Below are 24,607 nucleotides of genomic sequence, written 5' to 3'. Positions count from 1 at the left end.
GGGGAAAAATACCTATAGAAAGCAAGCTCCATGGGATGGGAGTGAAACAGGGATGAAGGCAAGGCCAGTCGGCGGGCAGGCATCCCACTGGGAAGGCAGAAAAGTCATATTCAGCTTCCGACGTGCCCTAGAGAAGAGGATTTCAGCAGCGAAGCCAGCAAAGGGGGAACGTGTGGCTCCCATTACGGAAGGATTTGATTAACCGTGGTATGTTGGCTAAGCCACACAGTTGGCTGGGCTCGCATAAGATGCTAAACCGTAACGCAGGCGGCAGGCTTTGGGGTCGTGGAGCGTGCTAAGCCAAACCATTTAAACCACACGAGACGGCTCTCGGCTCATCGTGTGAGTCCAGTTTAAATACGTGTGGGGCAGAGAGGAAACGGGGGTACATTTGTGAGCGCTACCCCCCTGCTCATTTTCAAACCTGGCAGAAGTCTTTTTTTTTTCTTTTTTTCTTTTTTTGCAAAACAGCAGGACTTTAAATACGCACGGAAAACCTGCGCGTCTTCTCTTAAGCCATCTTTTCCAGGCGAGGGGCTCGCCGCTAACTTCCAGTCCTCTTTAAGAGTCAAAAGGGCTGCGTTAATTTCTGTCTTTATTGAAAATTTTATAAAATTTTACAATATAAATCCCCCCCTCCCCCCAAACCCAACCCTCCATCCCTCCCCCCCCTCACTTCCCAGGGCCAATCACAGGATTAACAATAAGATAATCATAATCTAACTAACATTAATCAACTATTAATCTAACAAATCTATAACTTCCTTTAACTCTCTTTTAAAACAAATATACAATTATTAAATACCATCATATTAACATAATTTTAAATATTAAAAATCAGAAGTTCCTTCAAAAACCAGATGATATTTTTTTGTTCCATATTTCAACTCAGTATAAACAATCCATCGTCTCCAAACCAATATATATCTTTCTTGTGAGTAATCCTTCACATAAGCGGAAATCTTGGCCATTTCAGCTAAGTTTGAGACTTTAACTACCCAATCTTCTATAGTAGGTAAACCTTTCATTTTCCAATATTGAGCAATTAATAATCTGTCTTGAATGGGGGGGGGATCCCCAAAGAAAGGACATTTAAAGGCAGAGGTCTCCAACCTTTTGGGCACCGGGGGGACCGGTTCCGTGGAGAAAGGTTTTTCCGCGTGTTTTTGTGCGCTGCCTGCATCTCACAGATGGGGCTTTGCTTGTGTGTGCGGAGAGGGTTACTGGCACGCCGCGGCCCGGTACCGGTCCACGGACCGGGAATTGGGGACCCCTGTTCTAAGGAACAGCCCCCTGCTCTGCTAACAGTTTTATGAAAGTCTCTTGAGGTGGGCTTGTCGAATCCTCTCAATGCATTCATCTGGTCCATAGTTGAAGGTGGGAGTCCGGTTAAGTGCGATGGACCCTCTCCCCTTTTTTCCTGCTTTATCTTTGAGATTCAATTTGCTATTGACTTAGGAGTCCTCGCTCCTTCCGTAAGGCTCTTCTGCATTCTTGGACACCCCCCTCCCCTCCTTCATTGCCAAGCCACCCAAGCCATTACTCGAACTCTTAAGCATCCTTCGACCACGAGGGACGGAATTGTTCTCACCCCCTGCCCCCAATTCTCTTTCTCCTATCCCTGGCACCTTTCCCCCCAGCGCCGACACGTCCTCGCCGACAGACACAAGTTGCTTCCCCGCATCTGAAGCTTAACATGACACAACTACTCTGATTCTGGAGGATCAATTTAATCTCTCGCCTCTCCGCAGAAAGCATTCTCTCCGCTGCTGCGGTGTTGGGAACCTAAAGCTTGGCTTGGCGTCATTAACCACCCTCGCCTTGGCCGGCTCGCTCTTCGCTGTTTTGTGGTTTCCGTGGCTGTGTGTCAAGAGGCAAAATTGTACTGTCATTGACAGGAGAAAGAGAGAGAGAGAGAGAGAGAGAGAAGAGAGACAGTGAAGAAATGCCTCCTCCATCGGCTGGTTTATGCTAGGCAGAGGGAGTTTGGTCTGCAAAGTTGTGTAGCTAAGCGCTGCCTTATTTGAGTGAAAATTTGGGGTCCTTACAGAAGGGATCCCTCCTCCATTGTCGTCATTATTATTATTATTATCATCATCGTCGAGAAAAGAAATAACATGTGGGTTTTTCCAGGATCTTTTTATCATTTCTTTCCCTCTTTCTTTCTGCGAATGTGGGCGGTAGGGAATAAGGAATTAAAACAGGAAGATTTGGGGGTGTTTTTTTTTTAAAAAAAAATAATTGATCAAACACTGCTGAGAGCTGGTCTTTTTTCTTTCATTTCAATCCTTATTTGGCAGAAGCGTTGTTTGGTGTGAATGGGCTGCTGTCTGGCTCTTAAAAGACCCTTAGCAGTTGTTGTTTTTTTGCCCTCCTGTTTTTAAAGCCAGGCAGAGAGATGCTGTGTTAGGGGAGGGTGTAGCCATCCCTGACACCCAGCTACACCACAATTCTGTATTTTGGCTGTGGTCTAATTTCACATACTAACATAAAAGGTGATTGTCTCCGGAGGCCGATGGGCGTCCTTTGAAGAAAGGACACGGAGAAAAAGAGGGCGCAACAAAGTCCAGACTTTTACAAGGTGTACGGAGCAAGTAACCTCTTACAAAGAGGTGGAAAACAGAGATAACACGTATCTCTGTCCCCACCCACCCCTTTTTAAGAGCTTTCTTGCTCTATACACCTTATGAAAGTCTTGACTTTGTTGCAGTGTGCAAAATACACATCGTGCAAATCATCTTAAAAAAAGTAAGGGCCGTGCTCTGCTCTCCCCCAGGGTCACTGGGGGGCGATTGCATTACCATTTTCTAGAACTTTTTTTCTTTTTTGGCTGCAAATACATGGGTTATATTAAAAAAAAAACTGCTCTCCTATCAGATTCTTCTTCCTGTTGTGCGTGGCTGACCTTACGCATTAGCATTGGCTGATTGAATTTCTTCTAAGTACGTGCGCGACTTCCTTGCGCCTGGCCCGGCTACTGGATTCCCACCTGACTGGCAATATTCATGCCTCTCCCCCCCCCCCCTGTGTCCGGGTGGAAATGCTCCCCTGTTTTATGGTGATAAACAAAATTAAATTTGTCTCCTGTCGACGGGATGACCTCCCTCACCTTAAAGGTCGCGTTTTTGCAAGGGAAGACGCGAGGCGCCAGTTGAGGATCGGGTTTGCTACCAAGGGACTTCGGTGCGCGAGGACCGCTGAGCAAATAAAAAAAAAACTTAAAATCTCTTTTTCCCCCCCCAGTTACCAGTCATGTCAAGTCTGTAATGAGCGATTCCTCTCTGGCTAAAGACAAATGGAGCATTAAGGTGTTAGCAACGCTGCTTAAATTCTTAATAACAACAACAACAACAACAACAATAATAATAAAGTTGGAAGGGACCTTGGAGGTCATCTAGTCCAACCCCCTGCCCAGGCAGGAAACCCTATACCATTTCAGACCAATGGTATAGGGTTAACGTTCCCTCTCGCATCCTCCATCCCCAAAATGTTGAGATTTCTTCTCCCAGAATTCATAGTCAGCACAAACCTGGGGATTTTGCCGCCAGGGCCGAGAATGGAGGGATATTCTTGAAAAGAGGGCCACTCGGTGCTCTTCCAAATACCGGTCGTCCTCACCACCCACCGTTCAGCGACCATTCAAAGTTAACAACGGCCTTGAAACAGCGACTTCACCGTTTTTTCCTATTTATATCCCTGCGGTCAAGTGATCAAAATTTGACCGGCTCCTATTTACGACGGTCACAGTGTCCCAGGGTCACATGACACCCCCCCCCCTTTGGCGACCTTTTGAAAGTCAGCATTGGAAATTGCAGGGCTCAGTCGTTCGTGGAGGACGATCTACATTGAGGACCTTAGTTCCTTTCCAGCCCAGCCGAGGATGGGACCGTTGACGTTAAAACCACATTTTGCACGCTTTCAAAACCCCGCCGTTATCCTTGACTTTCTGCAAATCCGACAGCTGAGACCGCTGCGGTGGTGCTGAATTTATGAGGGCGGGACCCATCTTTTGCTATCCAGTTGCTATTAAGCCTGCCTTTCCGTACCGCCGGGGTGAATAACTGCTATTAAAGGACGCTCCGAGCATCTGGGGGGCTCAAAATGGGACAAGACATAGAAGGTGAAAAATGAAGGTGGGGCTTGGGGGGAGGGGGGGCTAAATCAACTTCAACCTTAGCTAACAGGAACCCTCCCAAAATCCATACGGCCATATGTCGTGGGAAATTGGGCCATTTATCCTCAGAGGCAGGTCAGCCAGGCTGGGGAAAGAGGGCTGTGGCCCTGCTCAGAGATATTTGGACTTCCTTCAAATAGTCCCATCCAAACTTGCGATGTGTGCAGTTGTGGGCGACGGACAGATGTTTAACCGGGGACTCTGTTTCTGAGGCTGACCGGCCAGCTGTTCTGGGAGGGCACGAGAGGCGACCCAATGCAGGTAGCCCTTCACCGACAACCCCCAATCAGCCAGAAATTTACGTTGTTAAGGGAGTCTTCCCTATTGCCTTTGCTTGTCAGAAGCTCGCAAAAGGGGGCACGGCGACCGTCGTAAGTACGAACCAGGTGCCAAGCGTCGAGATTTTGGTCGTGGGACTATCTCGTGACTATTGTTTGACGCTGCAGTGGTCGTAAGTGTGAAAAACGGTCACAAGCCCCCTTTTTTTTTCAGCGCCGTTGTAAATTTGAACGGTCCCTAAATGAACAGTTGTAATTTGAGGACTGCCTGTGTCTCATTTTTAAGGGCGCACTGCTTCCACGTAGGGAGAGTCCGTGTCCACTCATCCACCTGCGTGAGGGAGCTGCTCTTAAGTTGTTGGTGTGTGTTTGTGTGTGTGTGTGTGTGAGAGAGAGAGAGACAAACCGCCACAGACAGAGAGACAGACATAAAAAGAAATGGGATTTGGGGGTGTCTTAAGCACAGCCTTGTAGCCCTGTGCAAAGAGTGGATCCTTTTCTCTCTGCATTTGTGAAGTGGGTTTAATCTCCCTGGATTAAAAAGGGCAGGAACTCAACAGCTGTCTTGGAATTTAATCTCATTTTCCCACAACTTTTATCCTGGGTCACCCATTTGCTATTTCAAAAGTCCCTCTTTTTTTTATTCCCGTTTTGCACTCCCGAACCACGGAAACTTAGTAATACAAAAACGAGGGTTGTTGTTTTTTTTAATAATAATAATAAAAAACACCGAACAGGCTAATCTGAGTTTGTGGTTTCGACTTCAAAAAAAAAAAAAAAAAAAGAAGTAGAAAGAAGAGAGAAGCTATGTTTATAAGAACCAAAAAATAGCAGCTTCCATTACGGTAATTAAACGGCGGCATTTAACCTATCAACGCTGTTGCGCCGAGGCGAAGAGATGAGCTGCTGCGTTTTCAGATGATCATCATCGCTGCGATCCCCAAGGGGGAAGGAGCGCAGTTAAATAATTTGTTTGCGAGGTGCGAATTCTGTGTCGGGCTAAAACGAGCGCCTGGGTGGAAGCACCGGGGAGGGGCTGGGGGGGTGGGGGTGGGAGAGGGCAGTGAGAATGTGTTTATTTGGAATACCCTGGAGTTTAGCCTTTTTTACTCTGCTGTCAATAAATCCACAGTCCCTGGATTCCCGTTGTGAGTCAAGAACTCACCGGAGCTTCTTGCGTCAGAAAAGCAGATTTGCTTCTCAAGAAATGAGTAAAACAAGCCACCCAAAGGCTTTAAAGAAGAGGCTGGACAGACACTTGTCTGGAACGGTGTAGGGTCTCCTGCTTGAGCAGGGGGTTGGACTAGAAGACCTCCAAGGTCCCTTCCAGCTCTATTCTGATTGATTGATTGAAATGGCATAGGGTCTCCTGCTTGAGCAGGGGGTTGGACTAGAAGACCTCCAAGGTCCCTTCCAGCTCTGTTCTGATTGATTGATTGAAATGGCATAGGGTCTCCTGCTTGAGCAAGGGGTTGGACTAGAAGACCTCCAGGGTCCCTTCCAGCTGTATTCCGATCGATTGAAAAGTGCAGGTGACCATCAGTTTCCACCCACTACATTTTTTAAAGCTCAGGGCTCTTCGGATTGCAGAAACTCGTTGGCACAGAAAGTCCTCAAGTTACAACGGTTCCTTAAGTGGCCATTCAAAGTTAGAGCGGCATTGGAAATAAGTTACAGGACCATTTTTCACACTTAACGACCTTGGCAGCCTCCCCACGGTCACGGGATCAAAATTCAGATGCTCGGCAACTGACTCATATTTAGGACAGTTGCCGTGTCCCGAGGTCACGTGATCCCCCCCTTGGGCGGCCTTCTGACCAGCAAAATCAGTGGGGAAGCCGGATTCACTTAACAACCATGGCAAGAAAAGCCGTAAAACGGGGCAAAACTTGCTATACGAAAAAGCAGTAGATGTCTACTTACAGAGGATTTTTTAAGGCAAAGAGAGACAGACAGATAGACAGACACCCTGGAGGTCTTCTAGTCCAACCCCTTGCTCAAGCAGGAGAGCCCTGCTTCACCAAGCCAGACAAATGGCTTCATCCTGGCCCAGCTGAGTTTCTGCACTCCACAAATGTCCTTTTAAGATTCCTCTAGCATCACTTAAATTGGCCTAGTCCTGGGCTTCATATTTTGCTCCCTTTGGCCTTATAGGAAGGACAGGGCGTGCCCATCCCAGGTTTTTTGTTTGCACACTTCTTTCCCTCTCCTTCCCCCCCCCCCCCACCCCCTGTTCTTTGGAGTTAGAGGGCTTGCAAGAAATGGCAAAATTTGTATTCCTAAAAACCTTATTGTCAAAAACCTAAAAAACTGCCAAGGCCGTGTGAAGCTGACCCAGGCCTATAGATGTGATGCACCATATTCCCCCCCAAAATATTTTGAACTCTCGTGTCTGAAACTTCCCATCTGTTGGAGGTGGAAAGGCAGGGGTGTGTGTGTGTCAAGACCTGCCCAGTCCAAAAACATTGTGTTGTTTGCCAATCATAAGCACTTCCTTTCCTCTGCTTAGACAAGGAACAAATTGGAATTATACTGCCTTGGATAGCCATCAAGCCTGACCTTGGAGGAGGAGGAGGAGAAGACAGCAAATTTCCAAGCAATCCCCACCTACCTTGACGAGATCTTAATATTTAACTTTTTTTTCTTTCCCAAAAAATTGAGCCTACATCTTCTCATTTCTTGCCCTTTCCCACCCAGTCGTCTTTTAGCAGCCTCTTCAAAAAAGTTGAAAGCTGCGCCAGACTTGGCCCGGATAGACAAACTCAGCCCTGTCAATCATCCAGGAACTGAGTTGACCCAACTCCTTTTGAAGTGGGCACAGCATCCCCGGATACGAGTCTTGACAGCTTTGCTTCTGGGCTGCTAAAAGACTCGTTAATCACCTTTCCAGCATAATGATTCCAAAAACCCCTTCCCCAGACTGCGGGCTTCTTAACCCTTGCCAAGTCCCCGTTCCCCCTTTTGTTTTGAACAATACTATTAACAATCCCCCAAAGAGGGGCAGCTGTTGTGCCAGTGCTCGGCCCTGGAGAATTAGCCTGGCAGCGCCCGCCCTCGGCACGGCTCCTGCGGGGCTCATGATGAAACTTCTGCTCAGGCGTTACCTCTCGAACGCGGTGTTTGCTTCTCTTTTTAGCTTCCCACCCCCCTCGTGGCTCGGGAGGAAGGACGACGATGACGACGACGGGCTGGGAAGGCGAGTTCAGATTCTGCGCCGTGCACCTGCCGTGTAGATCGGCCTGTGTCCTCTCTTTGCTCAAACAGCCTTTTCCTTCGAAAGGAACGTTGGCACTTCGCACTCGACCCCAATCGTTGTCTTCCTCGCTCCCACAAAACACAGGAGGGGATGATTTAATAAGAATAATAAGAGTAATACATTAATCTACTCGCGACAGTTACTGTATGTTTGCCACTGAACAGGCTAGTCTTTCACCACCCAGTTGCCAAGGTCATTTTTATTCCTTCCTGGACCCTAATATTTTCACCCTGATCTCTGGAAAAAAGGGGCTCCTAGACCAAAACCATTGCATCCTTCGGCTCTTCCAGAGATACCCCGGATCTGACGGGGTTCAATTCTTTTCGCCCTCCCACAGATGGGTCCAGCACCCCGAGGACTCTCTCTTTACCTCCAGCTGATGGAGTTTTGGTTTCTTCTTGTGTGTGTGTGGTTTTTTTGTGTGTTTTTTTGTCAAAATCTGACCTCTCCAACAAGCACAAGCGCAAACTCCTTTGTCTTTTAAAGCACCAATGAAATATATTTTGCACCGGCTTGTAATGTTGTGATTTATGCCGTGTTACGGTTTGTGATATCCCAATGTCCTTTTTGCCTTTGTGTTGAGGGTTTTTTTTTTCCTTCTTCTCTCTGCCTCCCTCCCTCTCTCTCTCTCTCTCTCTCTCTCTCCCCCCCCTCCCCCTGCTACATTTAATGTAATAGAGGTGAGGGCGCTCTTAGGGCGTAGCTAGAGATGGACATTATACAAGAAGTGCCATCTGCAGTCCTGTTTACCTAGCGGCCTTCTCCGAAAGTGCTTTTTTTTTTTTAGGGGTCCTTGCAGCTGTCTTGAGTTCGTTTGTTTGAAACGTCTGTTTCCTTGCGGACGTTTCGTGACCCAAACTAGGTAACGTCATCAGTGCTAGTAGCGTTGCTTGGTTTGGGTCATGAAACGCCGGCAGGAAAGCAGCCAACCTCAAAAAAGCATCAAGGGCCCCCCTCATTTCAGCCCTTCCCTTTTATTCCCTTTTATTAACGTGGCGTTTTGTTTTGTTTTCCTTTAAAAAAAAAACCAATTTACTCCCTTGTTTTTCTTGTTTTTACGGTGGCTCCGCTTTCTCAAAATGGCTCTATATCTGGAAAATTAAAACCACGGTTTGTGTTACACACACACAAACACGCTGCCTTCCTTCCCAAAATGCAAGGTTTCATTTCTGCCCCTGGATTAATTGCTCGGTGCAACTCTGCTAATCGCGCCAGAGGCTTTCTCATTGGCTACCTTCGCCCCAAAGGCTTAGCAGGTGTGGGGTTATTTTGGGGGGGAAGGGGCTTACCTCCAGACCTGGTTAGTAATAATCCCTGTGTTTTGTGCCTTAAGGTCAGGTGTGGTTCTGCCAAACCATGACGTGGATCAATTCAGTAAAGAATCCAGCCATTCTATTGATTTAGCCAAAACGTGCGCCAAAAGGTGGCACAAGGCACCTTTACTTAGGTGAACGATTCAGAAGACCCGTGCCGTTCCCAGGTCTTGAGGGTGTGCTCAATGTGGGAACAACTCCGAAGTTCTTTGCAGTTTTTCCCTCCAGCTATAAATCAAACAAAGGACGCTGCAATTCCTTTGCTACTAAGGCCGAGCTGCTAGCACCCACGTTTTCCCTCCTCCAACCGCTGAGTTTTAAATGCTGATTCTTGGAGAACTCTTAATTAAGACTTTGTTTTGTAGCTTTGCTTGGGGGCGTCTGTGCAGAAGCGAGGGAGGGTCCTATTTTGGGGAAGGGGGATAAAGCATTTTAAGTCGGTCCCCGGATTAATTGGGCGACTATCAGAAATTGGAGAGGAAACATCCCAGAGTAGTTACAACCTGCCTGTGCAAGGAATACGTTTACTTAAAAGTTGGGCACTGTGCGATCGGATAAAACCGGGTTCCTTTTTTAAATATATATATATATTAATTATATATATATATATGATATTTTTAGCTTTAATTAAACATTGGCAACGAACAATTACATTCCGGGGAGAGCAAAAAAAAAAAAATAAGGTTGATTGGAGAGGGGTGGGTAGGCAAAGCAAAGGAGGGGAGGGGTCACCCAACCCATAAACAAGGTGATATATAATATTTTTTTTCGCTCTCCTTTTAAATAAATACCGATCAGCTTTATGTTCAGAGACAATAGGAGCCGTTGGCTTAAATTTGCAGTTTACTGTATTTATGGCCGTAATATCAAGGTGCTGGCGTCGTAATTTCATGCCCCAATGAGAAGCGCAAGGTCGAAGCAAATGCTTCCATCGGCGTCCTGCTAACACACTAACTCATAAACAAGATCCGCTTGGATCAGGTGGCCTGGAATAATACAGGCTAATGAAATACAGCACAGCTTTCCATTACTGTTAGTTTTTACAGTGTCGTCATTACGTGTAATTTATGTTTAAAAAATTCAATTTTATACAAGGCTCTGGGAAATAGGGGTCTCCGGGTCACCCAGCGACTTTTAATAGTGGCGAGGTTGGGGTCGCGGGAGAAGGTGGCACGGGCGCGCAGCGGGGCTGGAGGAGGAGAAAGAGTTGCTTCCGTGCCCGTCCCAAGTGCTAATTTATTTTATTTCTTGGGAGCATCCTGTCCATAATAACAACAGCTTACCCCCCCCCCCTTCCTTTCCACCCCCTCTCCCAAATTCCAGCTTCTTTTTTTGTTTCCTTTTAGTCTGCTTGTCTGGGTCTTTTTTTTGGGGGGGGGGTGTCAGCTACCTGGTTTTATTTGCCTTTTTCTGAAAACCAGCCTGCCTCTTTTCTTTGAAAGCCAGAGGTCCTTGTATTTCTCCAGGTATCAATCATTCGCTTCTCCGCTTCCTTTGATTGTAGACTTTTCGAAACTCAGGCCAGCAAGACAGAAGAATTCCTGCCAAGATTTCTGATGCCAAACCCAGGCAAAATCTTTTAGCTGTTTTCCCCCCCCCCCCTTTTCCCTTCTTGGCTGCATTAGCCCCATCGTTTTTAATTGGATTGTGCACGTTCCTCTGTTTGTTGGCTGGCTGGCTGGCTTATTTATTTATTTTTAACCCAGGAAACGGGGTGGAATGCAATATTGTTCCATCTGAACCCCCTGGTCAATGGGGTGGGTTGATTTTGTTTGTACCAACTGAGCAGATTTTGAACCCGAGTGGTTCCCGGTCGCCCTACATCAGTAGGGGATCTTAAAAAAAAAAAAAACCAAGAAGATTTAGTCTCTCCCCCCCCCTTTTTTTTTTTTAAATGCAGGGCGTTGGGTACTCTTGTGATTTAATAATGCGATAGAGAATTGGGCAGAATCCAAAATGGTAGAATTGCCCTATTAATGATAAGTTTGCATGGAAGCTTCTACAATCCACCTTTGAAGGTCTTCTCCAAATTGGCAGCGGCCGGCAGAGATCCTGTTCTTCTGATCAAGACCCGGTCTGGTTGGTACCTGGAGAGGAGACCACCAGGAAACCCAAAGCTGTAGACCAGACTGGGAAATCAAACAGAAAAGAGCCGAGACGGATTTTCACACCTTTGCCCATCCCTGTAGCCGCCAGGACTTGACCTTGACTCCCTCTTGGTCACCTCCTTTTAATCCATACAAATCTACACAAAAACCTACACAAAAACCAAGGGCTTATAAGGGAACAGGACCAAAAAAAATGACGCAAATCAAGAATCGGCCCAAAGCACCTACAAACCTTAGTCCATTAGAGGTTGCACAGCTGACTTCCCCAAGATTGTGAGCGCCCCCAAAGCCTTGGCTGTGCCCCTTTGTCAAATCACTGCTTTTAACGTGACAGAGAAAGGGGATTATGCCGGCAAGTGACCGTTTTAACCATGTTTTAATGCCGGTCTGGTGGAAATGAAATCCAGTTCAGTTTAAATCTTGGCACGGCTCATGACAATCGTTTTTGGAACACAAGTCGCCCGTTCATTGGTCAAGTGCATGGCTTTTACACACACACACACACACAGAGAGAGACAGACAGACAGACAGACAGACGTGCATACACACAAAACACACAAAAACACCCCAAAATGGTAACCGATCGGTGTGCTTGAATTTCACGCATCCTAAATACAATTGCCCAACTGCCCCCCTTTCAGTTGTTCTTCCAGGAAAACGCCTTTCTTCCTCAGGGCATTCCCATTTTGATACGGGAAGATCAAGAGGAGGGCAGCAAATGCAACCTCCTTCTTCCAGAGACAGTCATCCCTAGTGGGAAGAGGGGGGGTGGTGGAAATCCTGGCCTGCTTATCAGGCCCCTCTGATTAGGTCTTCAGTCTTCCGTTTGCCCTCTGAGCCATCTTTATTAATTGGCCTTGAAAGAGTTGCGGTAAAAGCCCCACGATGTTTGTGTGTGTGTGTTTTTTTTTTAATGGTTTTAAAATAAACAAAAAAATAAGGCAGGGAATTGAACTTTTAAGAAAACAAACCCGAGTTGCTTGCTTGCTTGCTAAGAACCCGGAGGTGGGGTGGAGATTCCAGGATGCCCCTCGGGCAGGCCCGAAAGTACACAACGGCAGCCGAATCGGTGCCAAACAGGAATTGGTGAGACGTTGGCTGTTGGCTCTCTCGGGGAAAAAAAGGGCTTGAGTGGGAGAGATGGTGAGTGACAGGCCGTTCGTACACATTCCCACTCCAGTGAGATTCATCTGCAAAGAGGCAGACAGGCACCAGCCAGGCAGGCAGGCATGAAAGCCAGGAAAAAGAAATTGAATTGGGTTTGTCTGAACGGCCCAGAAGCCACTTTTTTTTTGCAAAAAGGACCAGGCTCCATCAAGCACCCGAAAAATACTTCGGGCTCCGTTTTTTTGTCTGTGCAAATCTTAGAGCTAAACCTTTTCCCGGCCCTTCTGCTTTCTGCTAACTTTTCCTAGCAAAGACTGTCTTTTGTGAACTCGCATTTATGTCGTTCCCCACGCCCCCGGGGTGACCGTGGTTAAAGTAAGCAGTCTGGTGGCTGCAGCAAACTTAATAATAATAAAGTTGGAAGGGACCTTGGAGGTCATCGAGTCCAACCCCCTGCTCAGGCAGGAAACCCTATAGTACCATTTCAGACAAATGGCTGTCCAGTCTCTTTTTAAAGACTTTCCGTGTTGGAGCACCCACAACTTCTGGAGGCAGGTTGTTCCACTGGTTAATTGTTCTAACTATCAGGAAGTTTCTCCTTAGTTCTAGGTTGCTTCTCTCCTTGATGAGTTTCCATCCGTTGCTTCTTGTCCTGTCTTCCGGCACTTTGGAGAACAGCTTGACTCCCTCTTCTTTGGGCAGCCCCTGAGATACTGGAAGACTGCTATCATGTCCCCCCTCGTCCTTCTCTTCGTTAAACTAGACATACCCAATTCCAGCAGCCGTTCCTTATATGTTTTAGCCTCCAGTCTTCTAATCATCTTTGTTGCTCTTCTCTGTACTACTTGAAAGACAGCAAAGCTTCTGGGCTCTTTATGCAAATGCCGCCTCTGCGGTGGGAAAAAAATATATATATTAAGGTGTTGGGAGAGCTTTGTCCAGAGCTGGCTGGCATCTTGCGAGAAGAAAAGATAGATGGATGGATGGATGGAGAGATTGAGGAAGAGGGGGGGGGAGGGGAGGTCGGAGAGGGAGGGGAGGATCACGTCCTGTTTTTCCTTGCATCTTTCTCCCCGACTCAGTCCTGGCGGTTATATTATTCCTTGCAGATAGCAATCAACTGGAAGGAAGTGTGTGTCTAATTTGCATGAGATTATTTAAAACAAAAAAAAAAAAGCTGCATTAGTCAAGGGTGATGGTAAACAAGGCGGAGAGGAGCCTTCTTGTAATAGAGCTTTTTCAAGGCCAAATTGGCAGCTTTTCTGTATTGTTCCTTTTAACCTTTTTTGGGGGGGAATTGAGGTCTTCCGCAGGAGATCACGGGACGGGGTTCACGGGGAGAGGATGAGGCAGGGGACAGAAGGGAGAAAGTCAACGCTCATGGGGAATTGGGAGTTTTCTCAACAGGCATGGTATCAAAAAAAGGTGAGTTCTGGTGCGGGTCTTTGGCCAAAATTTGACTCCTCTGTTGCGGGAGGAGATCGGATTGGTAAAGATGGTGTAGACTTTGGGCTCCATAGGATTCTTCTTCGGAGCGTGAGATGTACAGGATGTATTGGTTGCTTGGTGTGTCAACAGGAGAGAAAGACATATTTTGTTTTCAGGTGGACTTACCGCCACAATTGGGCCCCAAATCTCCAGTGCTAAGCAAAGGCAGAGTTTGCCCCCTTTTACGACTTTGCTTGTCCCGGTTGTTAAGTGAACCACAGCACGCTTGATGGCAATAGCAATAACACTTAAGATTTATATGCCGCTTCATAGATCTTTACAGCCCTCTCTAAGTGGTTTACAGTCAGCCTATTTCTCCCCCACACACACACACATACACACCTCCCAACAATCTGGCTCCTCATTTTACTGACCTCGGAAGGATGGAAGGCTGAGTCAACCTTGAGCAAGTCAGGATCGAACTGCTGGCAGCGGGCAGAGTTAACCTGCAGTGCTGCATTCTAACCACTGCGCCCCCCCCCAGGGCTCTTGATAAGCGATTCTGGCTTCCCCGTTGCTTAGGTGATTGCATGACTCTGGGACAGGGGTCTTCAAACTTGGCCCTTTGATGACTTGTGGACTTCAACTCCCAGCATTCCTCAGGAATTCCTGAGGAATTCTGGGAGTTGAAGTCCACAAGTCATCAAAGGGCCACGTTTGAAGACCCCAGGATGTTTGTAGCCTACTCTATTGTGAATCAATTTCAGATTAGGACACACACCCCTCCTTTTTTTTTCTTTTTCTTTTTACAAAATGTCTCTGCCCCTTACATGACTTGTTTCCACTGAGGGTATCTTAGATACCTCAGGGACGTTTGGTAGAAACCTTACTTTTCCAGTATCTGGTGTCCACCGGTGCATTGCCCATAAATCTACACCTTCCTGTCTCAAAAAAACCCAAAAGATCCTCTCTATTTTAATCTTTAATAAAAGCTACAGTGCTCTGGGTAATCCCATTGTTGCCGGTTAATACGCCCAGATTAATGCACAGAAATAACAAAAATTATCTCTTGATCCCCTCTGAACAGGATGTGAATTGAGCCTAGGAGGGGGGTTATGGCTAACAATGACTGTTATTTCCTCAGATTTCCAATTTGGGAAGCCTCGGGAACAAAGGATCTGTCTGTGTGGCTTGTGGAGCAATCTTTAACGATAATATTTATCTCAAATGCTTTCTCCGAACGGGAAGTGGGCTTTTGGTTGGGGACTTTTCATTATTCCTTCCTTAGGATGGCCTTTGTAATGAGGGAATTGCAAATAAATAAAACTGAAATGGCTTCTTAATCGTAAGGGGCAGATACCTCAGCCCAATAAACAGCCTTCCCTATCTCAGCCTCTCCTCTCCAGACAGGCTGGGACTACAAATACCATAGTGTCTGGCCAGTCAGCTCCAGAAAACGGTTACATCCAACTACCTAACCCTTATCTCCAGTTGCCAAAGTCTTCCCAGTTGCTTTAAGGGCAAGGAAAATGATGACCTTCTAGGCTGGAAACGGTGGGAAGCCTGACGCATAGAATCTATCTCATTTCCCCCGCAACGTCTCATTAAAGCAGCTGTATCTGGAAGATAAAATGGCTGCTTTAATGAGCCATGGAAGATTTGTATCAACAATCCCATAACTTCTGAATCCCTTCCTCCAAATCACATCTGAAGCATCGCATCCGGGGAAGGATGCTGAATCTGGAAAGGGTTGAATGCATTTGGAAATCTGGGTTAGCCTTTAAGGACTGGGGTGTAAGCTTGCGTGTAACTACAGTAATCATGTTTACTTTATGCTTAATTTTCACGAGGAATCCGTTTGGGCCTTTTTTCACGTTCTCCCGCAACCTCGTGAAGCTAAGAAGGCAAATTCCATGTGCAAGACCAGGAATTGCTGGAACTGGTTTGTTCATCTTGGCTAACTTGGTGAACCCGCTCTTACGGCCAACCCTCTTAGTTTTAAATTGCCGAGTCTCGAACCTAACCTGGGATCCATTTTTTTTTATTCCCACAGTTCTCCTTGTGTTTTATTTTGGCGGTCTTTCTTTCATGGCGACATTTCCCTGAGGGATCTTTGGGCTCAAGGCAAATAAACCACATTTAGCTTTTCATTGGTAATGCGTGTCTTCTCCTTCTTTTAAAAAAAAAAAAAAATCAGCCCAGCTGCAGGACTTCCTTTACATGTGCTGGTCAGCAGCTGTTTTCTTGACTTTCTCTCCCCGCTGTCTTTCTTGTTGGCCAAATTTCCCCCAGATGTTCTGGCTGTAAGCAGATGGGGAGGTCCCCGGCATTTCCCCACTCCGTCTTGTCAAGACGACTTCGTCAAGCGCTGGATGAAATCTTTGTGACCCAAGCGACAGCCTTCCCGAACCGTGGCACGTCAGTCTAATTTCTGAAACTTTTCAGCCCGTTTCCTCCGATCCGTTCCAATTTCGTTCTTCAGTCTTCTGCGGTCCCGCTCGATTCTCATCATAGCCAGGCCGGTTCCCCCCATTTGCCTTTTTTTATTTCGGCATTTGTCATAAAATAAAAGCAAATTATTCCCATCTCCAGAAACGATCTAGACTAATTAGTCGTCTAACCCAATAATTAGCTTTTTGATTCCCTGTCTGTTTTCCTACATTATTGTTAAGTTTTCTCCCCACTCTTTTAAGTTGCGGTTGGGCTTGTTTGTTTGTTTTTTCTTCTTCTTCACACCATTACAGATTAAAACGAGCCACATTTGCAGTTGATGGTGCGTATTTGTCCCCCCCCCCATTTGTTTATTATTATTTTTTTTCTCTCCAAGAGGAAGAATGGGGGGAAACTGCAGTAGAAAAACTACTTCACAAGCAGCCATAAACGCAAAGATAAATTAAGGAAATTGAATGAGCCACACTTGGAATGTGGCAATGAAGACTTAATACGCCCGTCGCTTAAGGTTAAATTGCAGCAGTGTGAAAAATTATGTGTTTGCCCGCCCTGTCCCCCACGAATCCAAAATTCAGGGGTAGCGCTCGTTTGCTGAAATATTTTCCTAAGGTTTCCAGGAATCCTTTTCATAGTGAAGGTGATTCAAACAGTGAAGAGAGCAGAATTGATCTCTGATAAGGGATGCTTTAAAAAAAAAAATTGGATATGTTTAGCTCGGAGGAGAGAAAACAAGAGGGGACAGGCCAGACTGTAGATACGTAAAAGGTAGTCCAGCTATAAATAAATTAGGCCAAATTTTGGCACGGATCTACCAAATCTTACATGTTATGTTATGTTAATTTAATTTGTATACCGCCCTTCTCCCATAGGACTCAGGGCGGTTCACAGCATATTAAAAAACAAATACTATATACAAAATACAAAGATACAGAAATACAAAAAATATAAACCCCAATAAAAGCCGAATTAAAAACCAAATATTGCCAGCTGTGTTTCCGAATTAAAATTACTTTTAAAATCANCGCTTGCTGGAAAAGCCATGTCTTGAGGGCGCGGCGGAAAGTAAGGAGATCCGGAATCATCCGGATCTCGGGGGGTAGTTTGTTCCAGAGGGTGGGGGCACCCACAGAGAAGGCCCTCCCCCTGGGGGTCGCCAGCCTACATTGCTTGGCCGACGGCACCCTGAGGAGGCCCGCTCTGTGGGAGCGTACCGGTCTATGGTGGCTCACGGCCCTCTAAAAAGGAGCGGGTGAATTCATTTGATTGCATTTGTCTCCGCATGGAGCTGTATTTCAATAGAGTTGCTTCCCAGTCAGCAGTTTAATAACTTCCCTTTTCTGTCCCGTTAACGGTTCAGTCAAACGTTTTGGGAGCCTCTGGCAACCGGTCTACCACATCTCACGGGGAGGGAGTCACCTGTCCTTCTGATCCAATCTAGAGTCGGTTACCGGGCTTTGTACAACTAAACCTTTGGTCCCGGTGACCATCTCAGATTGGATCCTGCAACATTATCCTGGGATACATATATTCACCTTTATTCATGAGTAGAAACAGGAAATTTTGGGAAGGGTCCTTTCGGATGTCATTGGAGGATGAGCATTTTTATTTATATATGAGGATGAGAGAGAGAGAGAGAGAGAGAGAGAGAGAGAGAGAGAGAGATGATGGGTAGGTAGGTACATAGATGGTAGGTAGGTAGATAGAAAGCGAGATAGATAGATAGATAGAGAGATGATAGATAGATAGATAGATAGATAGATAGATAGATAGATAGATAGATAGATAGATAGATAGATAGATAGATAGATAGATAGATAGATAGGTGATAGAGAGATGATTGATAGATCGATGATAGAGAGAGAGATGGATGATGGGTAGGTAGATACATAGATGGTAGGTAGGTAGGTAGAGAGCGAGATAGATACAGAGATAGATGATAAGATAGATGAATGGATGGATGGATGGATGATAGGTAGGTAGGTATAGATGATAGAGATGGTAGGTAGGTAGGTAGGTAGGTAGATAGATAGATAGATAGATAGATAGATAGATAGATAGATAGATAGATAGATAGATAGATAGATAGATAGATAGATAGATAGATAGATAGATAGATAGATAGATAGAGATGATTGATAGATCGATGAGAGAGAGAGAGAGATGGATGATGGGTAGGTAGATACATAGATGGTAGGTAGGTTAGGTAGGTAGGTAGGTAGATAGATAGATAGATATGATATGATATGATATGATATGATATGATATGATATGATATGATGATATGATATGTGGACAATACAATATAAGAGATAAAATATTAACTTAAGATAAAACCAGAATAAAATCACCATAATATGGAGCCATGGAACTGCAGTGGGATAGACGTTATAATTCGATATCTAACGAAGCCAACCCTCTAACTGCTTCTGGTGCGGCTGCGATACGTTCTTACCAGGTGCCTTGAAATTTCCTGAGAAGACATTCTTGAACTAAGGATGAGGGTGATGAATGTCTCTCTCTCCCCCCCCCCCCAAAAAAAAAATGTGATTAAGGTGCTAAGTCTCTGTAGAGGAAGCTTAATTTCAGTCCTTGTGAGTTGTCTATATTGGGAAAGAACTTCCGGGAAGCAGAGAAGTTTTCTACAAACCCTTTCCTTTCCTTTCCAGGTCTCACCGATGAGGAAATAGAACTGGCCTTCCAGCAATCGGGCACGCCGAAAGAGGAACCCCAGCCACACAATCTACCCCCACAGTTGGTGCCCAGTCGGTCCACACAGCTCGCATCGTACAGTAAGTAGCATGCCGGAAGCCACAAAGCTGTTTTAATTCTGGGCCTCCTTTGGCCGTCGTATTTTTTTTCTGGAGGGCTAAGTAGAGCCTTTGAGTCTTCTGAGGAGTCCAAATCTTCTTCCTCATTTCCCTTTCTCAAAAGTTAGGGTTCCTTCTTGATTTCCTGTTGCAGGGGGATGCTAGGAAGAGGCGAGAAATCTCCCACCCCTCATTAGTCCCCATACAGGCGTTGTAAAATGAACTATAACTTTGTCCCCTTGCAGAAGCTTGGCTGTTGTCCCTGCTCGGGGAGCTAGAAAGGAAATTAATTAATTGTGTGCAGCAACTCAGTAAAGTTACTCCCTTTTGGATCTGAAAAGTAATTCAAGCCGTCTTCTGCAGCAGGCTGATCCCGAGGCGAGGAAAGAACGGGGGAGCATAGTTTACCTCACAACGTTGTTGTAGAGTCACAGTTACAAATACAAACACACCGACTGCCTCCAGGTAGAAAGACAGGATGTCAGAGAAAAAAACGGCGCACTTAAAATTACTTACGACCACCGTTGACCTCCCAAAATTTCTGTTGTTAAGTGAGACATTGGTTAATGCCCCATTTTGCGACCTTCCTTGCCACAGTTGCTAAGTGGATCACGGCGGTTGATAAGTTAGTAACCAGGTTGGTGAGGGAATCTTGCTTCCCCTGCCAACTTTGCCCGTCGGAAGGTTGCAAAAGGGGATCGCGCGACCCCGGGGGACACTGCGGCCGTCGTAAATACGAACCAGCGGCCGAGCGTCTGAGTTTCGATCCCGGGGAGGCTTCCAAAATTGTAACTGTGAAAAACGGTCCTAAGTCATTTTTTTTCAGGGCCGTTGTGACTTTGAACAGGTCACGAAACGAACTGTGGTAAATCAAGGACTGCCTGCACAACACAAAGAGATTTTTACACCCTGGGATATCTTGCGCCGTCTGAAAAACGATCGCAATGTGTTCCAAAGGAAAGCCGCACCTTTGAACGGGACAAGGAATTGTCTCTTTTTAAAGCATTTTCAAGAAACGTGTCATGGTTCCGACAGGTGAAACTCTTCAAAGAACTTTGAGGCATTGTTTACCTTAAAAGAATCTTTATTTGAGTAGCATAGCATCGGCACTAACATAATCAAATTCCCCTCCCCTGAGCACATAGTATCAAAGCAAAATTCCCCCCTCCAATTAACAGTCATAAATCACATTCCCCAATTAGCTTGAAATGCAGGCTTCTCCTCCAGCTCTCCAGCCCGCCAATTCTTATCATCTCTTATTTCAATAACCTTGGTTCTCACACTAGTTCCAGTATTGTTATGTCTCGCTAAAGTCTCATGCACATTCCTCTCCCCCCCCCAGCATCATCTAACTCTAAAAGTAAAACATAAGAAGAAAAGGGTTGCGTCTCCATCTGTTGTCAAAGCAAAAACATCCGATGTTAGCAGGGTTGACAAAACACTCCTATAGTCTATGAAGTCTCAGAGGTCCCCTGCTTTGTGGAACCAGGAGGATGTTGGGTTGTGGTGTAAATCTGGCAGCTACAAGCGGCTTGTGCTTCTCCCTATAACCTCATCCCTCTTTGGGTGCCGGAGCGGGCTCCAGTTCACCAGCGAATCAGCGAACCGGCACCAGCGTAAAAGTGAATTCTCCTTCACATCTGCCCCCCCCTTTTTTTTTTTGCCAAGAGGTGTCAAAACTCTTTCTTTAAAAAAAAAACCAAAAAACCCACCTCCAACTCCTTGATTTTGATTAATATAGAGAAACAAGACTTGGGCTGACTGATAATAAAACTGATAAATGACAGGCGAATTACTCGTGGCGGTAATTTATTACGTAAAATATCTTTTATTTGACACGCGATTAGTTGGAGGGAGCATCACTCAATCTGACTAGTTGAAACAGGCGCTCCTAAAGTGAACCCCCTTACTCGGAGGAGGGCGAAGGAAAGGAGGAGGAGGAGGAGGCAGGGGAAAGAAAAAAAAAATCTGTTATTGGCATGTGTGAAATACTGTCATCTCCAGAGTGAGGATGGCTTTAAGTATTTAAATGATTTATATGGTCTTTCTCTCCCCCCCTGCCCTAACCCGCTTCATTACATAGAAATTCTGGGGAGTTTCTAAATCTCAAAATAGTTGCTTGCTCCTATAATAATAATAATAATAATATTATTATTATTATTATTATTATTATTATTATTATTATTATTATTATTATTATTATTAAAAAAAAAAGTTGGAAGGCATCAAGCCGGTGACATTTATCCCTTTAAGGATGCAGCCAGGCAAAATTATTCTTTTTGGAATAAAGTTTAGCTCAACCAGGCACCTCCGACGGTATCCCGAGTTGCTGTTTTGATTAGTTTTGGGTTGTTGTTTTTTTTAAAATTTCCCCCCATGGTTGAAACTTTGGAAAGACCCATTTTGCTCTTTCCAGCTTGGAAAGGAGGCCTCGGCGTTGATAAATGGACTTAGAAGATGTCCACAATATATTTTTTTTCAACGTCGGCAGCTGGAAGATGGCGACGCTGGCTGGGGCATTCTGGGAGTTGAAGTCCACCCCTCTCCAAGCTGCCAGCTACGAAAAAACAAAACAAAAAAACCCAACCAACCGCTTGTCTTACAATTAAGTAAGCTTTTTCCTTTTGGGACTTGGAAAACCTGGTGTCGTTGAGTCCCACGTGCTTTTGTGGGTACAAAAATCAGCCTCCCCTCCCACATTTTACCCCTCGGACCAGCAGCCCTGCAGAAGTGGCTTATAGGGCAGCCCCCAGCACCGGATCCAGGGCTACCCACTTGATTCTCCCACCCACCCACCCACCGTTGCAGCCAGCAAAGCAAATGGCAGATTCTCCCCCTCCGCTTCCAATTAGTTCTTTTCTCTCTTTCTCCTCGGCCTCTTTTTTTTATTATTTTATTTTACTTTTTTTTTTTGCCACCCGACAAAATTGTTTCACGCCTCCCGAAAAACCGCGCAAACTGGCATTTCGGCACCTTCTCTTTATAGACTCTCTGAACTTTTCTGAAAGATCATCCCGGTCCCTTTTCATTAATAATGAAAACCAAGGGGCAATAAAATGTTCTTTAGCAGGAGCGTGACGGGAACGGGGTGGGGGGGGAGAGAGAGAGAGAGGGAAGGGGTGAGAGGTCAGAGCGGGGCGGGGCTGGGTGGGAGACCCACCCGGGGTCTTTGGGGGCGCTTCTGGAGGTCACAGCCGTGGAGAACAGGGGAAAGAGCAGCCTAGCAAACCCCCAAATTATTAACCGTCTAAAGATTGTCAAACTTCTGCGACCGTCAGGAGTAACTCCTTCCTTTGAGTTCCCACGACCCCGATTGAGGTAGATGTTAGCAAGGGACGGGAATACCGGTAATCCTCGGCTTACGACCGTAACTGAGACGAAACTTCCATTCGCTAAGCGAGGAAGCATCCAAATTTTGATTATGGGGATACCGCAACGGCCGTCAGCGTGAAAGTTGGCCTTAAATCACATGGGGCTGTTGTCACTTTGCCCGGTCCCTCAACAAATGCTTGTGGGTTTTGTGGGTTGAGGACTAGCTGCACACACACATCCCTTTTCCTTTTTCCCCCCCCACTGGGTCTCCACCCTCCCTGAAGATATTTCTCTCCCTTCTTAAAGGAACGATTTTAAACACTTAAGAAGCTGGGGGAAAGAGACCGTCTCTGCCGCTTTTTGAATTTCTGTGATTTTCCCTTTTGATTTATTTATTTGCTTGCCTGTTGCCCTTCTCAGGTCCCCCAAGCTCCAGATGGAGAGACTATGGTGCCCTGGCAATTATTATGACTGGCATCGCCATCGGTTTCCACCAGCTTTACAAGGTAAGTCTGATTTACTCAGCCACCCTTCGCCCCGGCTTCTCAACCTGGGTTTTTTTTTTCTCCTTTCACCATCCTGCCCAGCAGGCATCAAATGACAGGCCTCTTAGCAAGGCACCTTCACGGGCATTTCCACCCTGTTCCCTTGCCCTCCCTCGCCTGTAAAGACAGAAATCTTTTATTATTGTCTGGGCCAGGAGCCGAGCATCCTCACGTCTAACTCACCTGGTGCCTTCCTGTTCCTGTCAATCATACAGACATTCTTCCCCATATGTCTCTGTATTTATCAGCTGAAGATAGAAGCAGCTATTCTACAAGCCTTTTCTCAAATCCTTTTTTTGGGGTGGGAGGCAACTACTACCTTTAGTTGTGGAGACCTGGGTACCTGTTTGCATGCAGCTCGGTCTTGGGAACACGGGCCACTGGATAAATGCACTGCTGTGTGGTTGTGATAGTGGCGAGGAGCAAAGCTTGTGTCTCTGGGTGTTCAAAGGAGCCCCTTCTCCCCCCTCCCCCCCATTTTCATTCATGAAGTGTTAAGGGCTATGCAAATTCCTACACAGAGCAGAAACCAAATAGCTGTATTATTAAAAGCGCAGAACGTAATTTGCTAGCCCTGGGCACTTCCATTGGTGTGCATCTTTTTTTTAACGGAGCAAACTCCCTTGAAGAATTACCTTTGAAACACTCTTTCTGCATCTGTGCTTTTCATGGAAGGATCTCTCTAGAGCAGGGGTCTTCAAACTCGGCCCTTTGATGACTTGTGGACTTCAATTCCCAGAATTCCTCAGCCAACATGCCTGGCTGAGGAATTCTGGGAGTTGAAGTCCACAAGCAGGGGTCTTCAAACTTGGCCCTTTGATGACTTGTGGACTTCAACTCCCAGAATTCCCCAGCCAGCATGCCTGGCTGAGGAATTCTGGGAGTTGAAGTCCACAAGCAGGGGTCTTCAAACTCGGCCCTTTGGTGACTTGTGGACTTCAACTCCCAGAATTCCCCAGCCAGCATGCCTGGCTGAGGAATTCTGGGAGTTGAAGCCCACAAGCAGGGGTCTTCAAACTTGGCCCTTCGATGACTTGTGGACTTCAACTCCCAGAATTCCTCAGCCAACGTGCCTGGCTGAGGAATTCTGGGAGTTGAAGCCCACAAGCAGGGGTCTTCAAACTTGGCCCTTTGGTGACTTGTGGACTTCAACTCCCAGAATTACCCAGCCTCCACTCACTGCCTCTTTTTAACACGGACCTGGTAGATGGACTAAGACAGATGGAGGTTGCCCTTTGTCTTCGTGCCGAGGTCTCACCTGCGCTAATAATGATGTAGCAAATGATGATCACTTCAAAGGTCTTGGCTACCTTGGAGGTCCCCATGAGGATGGCGGGGACGATGGAGAAGATGTTTGTTGATGAGGAGGGTGCCCTTTCTGGAAAGGAGGAGAACATCTCAAGAAGGTTGAGGAGATTCAACCTGGAGCTCTCTAAAGCAGGGGTCTTCAAACTTGGCCCTTTGATGACTTGTGGACTTCAACTCCCAGAATTCCTCAGCCAGGCGTGCCTGGCTGAGGAATTCTGGGAGTTGAAGTCCACAAGTCATCAAAGGGCCAAGTTTGAAGACCCCTGCTCTAGATGAAGAGCTAAACCGCTCCCTTTCTAAGCTAAATTATCCAAGTATTATTGGTGGGGTGAATGCTTGCCCAAATTCTGACAGAGACCCTAACCAAGAATATATCTTTCTCTGGCTGCCTTTAAAATTGCCTTCAAGTTTATTTCGGAGCTACTCACCCTAGATTTAACATGGTTGAGAAACTAACTCGCTGCGGCTAGTTGCACTTTGCACAAGAGGAGAAACGAAAGCAGAGAAAAAAAAATCTGGG

The 24,607-nt window shown here is 46.1% G+C and overlaps 1 protein-coding gene across 1 annotated transcript in view; it reads left to right on the top strand.

Moving 5' to 3' along the window:
* The window catches only part of PEX14 (peroxisomal biogenesis factor 14), a 46,810-nt gene that overhangs the window by 13,459 nt on the left and 8,744 nt on the right, over positions 1–24,607 (top strand). Inside the window, 3 exon segments of the mRNA XM_015821417.1 lie at positions 18,782–18,904; positions 22,655–22,740; positions 23,352–23,371. Of these exon segments, the coding sequence (XP_015676903.1) occupies positions 18,782–18,904; positions 22,655–22,740; positions 23,352–23,371 (229 nt within the window).

This window comes from Protobothrops mucrosquamatus, unplaced genomic scaffold (assembly GCF_001527695.2).
Source record: "Protobothrops mucrosquamatus isolate PMUCROS unplaced genomic scaffold, P.Mucros_1.0 scaffold1329, whole genome shotgun sequence".
NCBI classification, from domain to species: Eukaryota; Metazoa; Chordata; class Lepidosauria; order Squamata; family Viperidae; genus Protobothrops; species Protobothrops mucrosquamatus.
Note: the sequence above shows the minus strand (reverse complement) of the source record. Positions and strands in the feature narration are given on the sequence as shown.